Source organism: Cheilinus undulatus, linkage group 3 (assembly GCF_018320785.1).
Source record: "Cheilinus undulatus linkage group 3, ASM1832078v1, whole genome shotgun sequence".
Classification (NCBI taxonomy): Eukaryota; Metazoa; Chordata; class Actinopteri; order Labriformes; family Labridae; genus Cheilinus; species Cheilinus undulatus.
In genome coordinates, this window is record NC_054867.1 from 50,866,750 (window position 1) to 50,872,354 (window position 5,605).

Genomic DNA, 5,605 nt, shown 5'->3' on the forward strand with positions numbered 1-5,605 from the left:
CACAGTATTTGTCAGTGACAAATATACCAATAGTGTAAACATGTTTTCTAAGTTTTGAGTGGCACATTATAGATTTTTTTTTTTTTTTTTCTAGGAAAACTGAACAAGTTTGAGCTCAACTTGTTGGTCGGCTAATTAATTAAAAAATAAATCCATTTCACAAAGCCAGGGGTATACACACCTTTTTTCCACAGAGGGCCACATACAGAAAAATATCAAGATGAGCGGCCACTTTGATATAACTCATCTGTAGAGTATATGTTAGTAAGACCAGGGTCAAGGCAGGCTAAGCAACTGAATGTGCTTCAGGGATTTGTTAATGGCTTGTAAGACAAATAGGCAACCATTGCTGAGGATGGTGGGAGGCAAGTCAGATTTCAGGTAGCCCTGGTCAAATCTGGCTACCACTGGATCCACCAGAATGAGAATGAGCCTACATGCAGCAGAGGGTAGACACTAATAGCATGTTTTCATATTTTGATACAAAACAACAGCATGCTGCACAAAGCTACCAAACTTTCTAGGGACATTGATGCTTGAAGTTTAGCCCAGTATGCTTTTAAATCGAACCATGAAACAGAGCAGAAGCATGCTGGTATTTGCTGCTGTAATCTTTTTTTATGAATTAGGATATTATTTTAATTTTGGTGCTAATGAATTCACCATTTGTGTTTTTGCATGTTGTCAATTTAAAAGGATAAAGCATGTTAATAATATACTTTTGTCAAAATGTTTGTTTACAAAATGAAGACAACAGCACCACATAGTGTCAGAAGTAACACAACCCAGTACAAGCTCCATGTTATAGGGTTCATTTTTTATTTTATTTTTAGAATCTGATGGGGGCCAATTAAAAATGTACCACCAAGCCTCATTTGGCCAGTGGGCTTTAGTTTGGGCACCACTGCCTTAAGCTCCATAAGATGTTAACTGTTGTTTTTCTTTCTCAAAGCCCAAACTTTACAAAGAAGAAAAGAAAAGAAGTCCAAATCAAAAGTTGAATTTAAAGAATAGATGCATACAAAGGTGGCTGAAATAGATATCTATCAGCAGAAAACATAGGTGTTTTGAGTTAGGGGAATCCTGTAATTACAGCCCAAAAGATTCTGAGCAACAACCTCATAACAAAAAACTCAATTTTGTATATGAGAAGCAGAAGAATCTGAGGAAATGGAAATTGAATTACATTTTTAAGCTTCTGAGTTTGTTCTGTGCCCCTAAAATTGGAAACATGATTAGAGAGTTGCTGTTGAGAGAGAAAAAAGGCCATTCTTTTCATATCAGTTTTATTGAACAAAAAAAGTTTTCAAAGATCATTTAGGAAATACAATATTTTACAAGTGTTGCACAAATAAGACTAACAGAAACATCTAGAAAAAGGGGAATTGTCAATGGTCATGAACATGACTGCGTACAGACAGGTAAGACGGGGGGAGGGGTTCTTCAAGAACATCTTCATCAGAACAGAGAAATGGAAACCTGCAAAGCAGACCACCAGACACTGATGTGGTCTCAGTTTAAACAGGAAAACAAATCAGTTAATCATCTAGGGACCTTGAATCAGGTAGCACAGATCTTTGCTTTAAATCTGAGTTAATCTGTCTACCAAGTAGGCCATAACATAATCCAAAACATTCAAACATGCTGGGATGGTTGGACTCCAGTTTCATATTAAATTTGATGTTTTTCATGGTTTTGAAACTAAAGTCCTATTTGACGACAATTTGTTTCAGTAATAAATACTTCTGTAAATAAATGATATAAATCTAGACGATCTAAGCAGATTTTTCTCATGGTTTTATCACATTTGATGATCTTGAGTTCGGTAAAAATAAAGGAGAGGCTCATGACAAAACTTTGAGGTAAGAATTTATGCACTCATAGCGTTACCCTTGTTTAGTGTAATGTGGTTTTTGCCCAAAGATCTTTGTTTTTTAGGGAAATACACAGGATTTTTCACAGATGACAACATGGAAATGGATTTGGATGGTTTCTCACAGTAAAAACCCTTTGGAAAGCACTCAAGGCGGTTTGACATATTCATCCTAACCTGCAGGGGGCAGCAACTCTTTCAGTCCCTCAGAAAATGCTTCAATCTGAACTCGAAGAAGACAACAATGACTACATTCCTTAGCCAGTTATTTTATTCAGCATGATGTGGAATAATTAGCACCTGTATTGACAATTTTAGAAATAATGTCAAAATATTTTCTAGCTTGTTGCACAAAATGAAAATATTTATGACTTTCATGTTCAGGAAGAAACGACAAAAGTGCAATTTTTAGTTTAGGATTGGCCACAACAAATCTATCACAGCAAATGATTCAACAAACTTAATTTTGCCATCAGATCCAAATAAAAAAGTGAAGGAAGGGGAAAAAAAGGTGCAGTTAATATTATACGTAACAGGCCTGCATCCTAAATTAACTCAGTGGTTCCCAAAGTGTGTGTGAAGGTATTATCTTCAGGGAATTGTTTAACTTCAGGGAGTCAGATTTTTAAATTTTCAAGGTTTATGTTGTAGGATTTTTGGCAAAAAATTGTGAATAACTTGTGTTCTTCGTACGTTTACATGTTTTTACATGTGGATAGGAGCGGTGAGGTGGGGGGGGGGGGGTCATCTGCAAAGGGGGCCTGATAGAAAAAGTTTGGGAACCACTGATATAACTTATTTGCCAAACATATTATATAAGCCGAACCACTGTCTTGAGTCAGGACTTGTTAACGGTGTAAAGAACAGAAATTTATTGGACAAAAATGAATCTTGAGCAGCACAAAATCAGCTACTGATGTATTCCCTGCCCCAGTGCATATTTGTCTTTTAAATCTGGGGTAAAACGTCTTAAAACTGACATTGGTTGGCCAGAATCCCTTGACAGAATGGAAGAACTTCAGGGGTGAAAAGTTGAAACTGAAAGATTACTTAAAAATGAATACTTGTTTCTGAGAGTTCTCTCTTTCCCTCAATTGACATTTCAGATTTATGTCAGAAATCAAAATGTTTCAACAACAGCCAAGTTGTCTTCTATGCTGTTTTCTGCAGTTGCTTTCATTTAATGACGGCTTGTCATGAGACATAAAAAAATTCCCAACAGTCAAAAATACTCTGTTCTTGTCTGTATGTGTGGATTACCAAAAGGAACACTTTGTGAAGGACTGTCGGTCAAACAAATCTCAAACATAAATTCATCTCTATATGCTAAATGGTGGGATTCCCTGCTGAACTCACTGCCAGAACCTCCTGACTTCCAGTGAAAACACAAAAAAGGAAGAAAAACCAAACACTTTCTTTTCATTTCCTTCCTTTTGTTGAGTTCATTTGTTTTGCTGAAACCAACCAACCACCATGTCTGCTCACCTGAAGACTGAGGAAACCTGCTTTATTTGTCCACCAGTTCATCAGAGAATGGTGCAGTATTCTCATGGCCCAACTACGCCTTCATCTTCATCTTCCAGTGGAGTAAAAGGTACTCTAGAGTGACTGCACTGTTTTGAGCGCTACAAGTAAGAAATATTTAAAAAATGGCGCTATATTTAAAATGAGGAATAAATACTATTCAAACAGCTTTTCGCCACTCTCAGTTCCTTGGGGAGCAGCAGAAAATTGATCTTATTAACAGTCACAGTGGATGCTGCCTCCCAAAACTAATTAGCAACACCAGCTAGCAGAAAGACAACTCAAAGCAGAATGATGGTTGGTTGAAACGGTGAAAATGCACCAGCATTTGGCTGAGTGTCATTTCCCAGCCTGCTGGGAAAGGAATCTCCTAAGTTCAAATGCCTTTTAAAACCAAGTGCCCCTGTAAGAAACCAGAACTTTCACAGACAGATTCTTACATCTTTATCTCGAAGACTGAGCAGAGATCACAAGAACCCATGAAAGATGTTTATCGTGAACACTGGCGCTCAACCAGGTAGAGGCTAATGGATGTAAAACATTAATATCTGCTAGAGGAAACGATGTGTGAAGGTGTTGGGGGAATCGTCACTTATTCTGGTATCTGAAGTCCCTCAGGAGATGCTGGAGAGGTTGGATCTGAATCACTGGAGAAAGGTTGACCTGTAGGATCTTCTGCGCTTTCCTGCGAGCATCAGCCACAGAGCGAGAGTCGTCCACCTTAATCACTTTCCATCTAAAACTTTTCTTGTCTTTCCAGCCATTTCTCTGCCGGGTGCGATGGTTCAGTTCCTTGGGGCTCCGGTTGAGTTCTTTTGGGCCTCGGTTCAGTTCCTTGGGGCTCCGAGCATCCCTATGGAGGCCGTTACTCCTCCAACCATTACTGGTCAGCTCTGTGTGAGTCTCTGGAAAAGCCCGGCCGTTAGCATAAAAGACCGGTGCAGAATCACCAATTAGTGCTCCATCCAATCGGATGGGACACGACAGGCTCTTCTGGCTAAACAAGGCCACAGCTTTGGTGGGGGCCCCACCACCGTTCTGAGAAGGCTGCAAAGGTATTCCTGAAAGCGTTGGAGGGTGCTGTTGCTGTGAAAAGGTAACAGTGGGCATCTCAGATGATGAGTCCCAGGAAGTGTGGATCTGGAGTCTGGCAGTGTGGAAGCCAGACGGGCCTTCAATGTTGGTCAGTCTGAGACATGGCCTCACCTGAAAGGCCCGCGACAGGTGAACAGTCCTGCTGGGTGACCTGCTAAAGAGGAAGGCTCGGTGGTCCATCAGCAGCTCTGGAGGAGGGATCCCATGTATTCTGGGGTTGCTCCTGCCAGAGATGTTCCAGGATGGGTGCACGTCCCTCTTCTTAGTGAGGGGCCTCTTAGCCCTCCTCTTGGCGGTGGGTCTGACGTTCCTGCTTGGCGCCTTCAACTTGTCAATGGTCAGGGGTTGGTTGGTGCAGGAGCGGTAGTGGTACACATCTTTGCTGCGTAACACAGTGGGCTTGTGGCCCTCATTTCTCAGCTCCTGCAGGAAGGTGACCAGCTCCTCGCTGCTCGAGAGGTCTCGGGACATGGGGCTCAGGATTTTCAGAGCATCCAGGAGGACGTTCTGCCCTGCAGATGAGATACGGGACCAGGAGTGAACCGTCCGCCGCTCTTCATTGGCAAAAGCCAATGGCCGGCTAACCACGGGACCTCGCACCGCGTCAGCCATGTTTCATGTCCTGCAGGAAAAACAAGAACAGATTTGTTCACAAAAATTGAGACCAATACAATAGTGATCACCATTCAATCTATCAACATACTTGAGCTCAATAATTTGGTAGGCAATGATAGAGAGAAAAACTGTTGTCAATAAATTATGTTCATGTAACTTGAAACATCAAAATAAAAAAGAAAATATTTGTGAACATTTTTACACACTAGGTTTAAAATCATAGGAAAATGGCTGGAAAACAGCATTTTTATATTTATTCACATCAGTTCAGACATTAATCTTATGTTATCAGCAGCAACTTTTAATGATGTCTCCTGTCAATTAAAGATTCATCCCACTATGTTACCGATACTGGTCCAGATTTAAAACCTGGACATCAACATGAACCACTGCAGCAACAAACACACAACTAAGACATTTTTAATAGATACATGAATGCTTGGGGGAGAGGCTCATTAACCGTCAGCAGCAGTGTAATCAAACACCTCACATCCCCAT

General features: G+C 40.6%; 1 protein-coding gene across 2 annotated transcripts in view; it reads right to left on the bottom strand.

The window, feature by feature from the left end:
* Window positions 1-1,269: 1,269 nt before the first annotated feature.
* ccdc71 (coiled-coil domain containing 71) overlaps window positions 1,270-5,605 on the bottom strand; it is a 28,621-nt gene continuing 24,285 nt past the window's right edge. For both annotated transcript variants that reach the window (XM_041783031.1, XM_041783032.1), the window contains one exon: window positions 1,270-5,114. In XM_041783031.1, the coding sequence (XP_041638965.1) occupies window positions 3,986-5,104 (1,119 nt within the window). In that variant the 5' untranslated portion in view covers window positions 5,105-5,114 and the 3' untranslated portion in view covers window positions 1,270-3,985. The remainder of the gene's footprint in view (window positions 5,115-5,605) is intronic.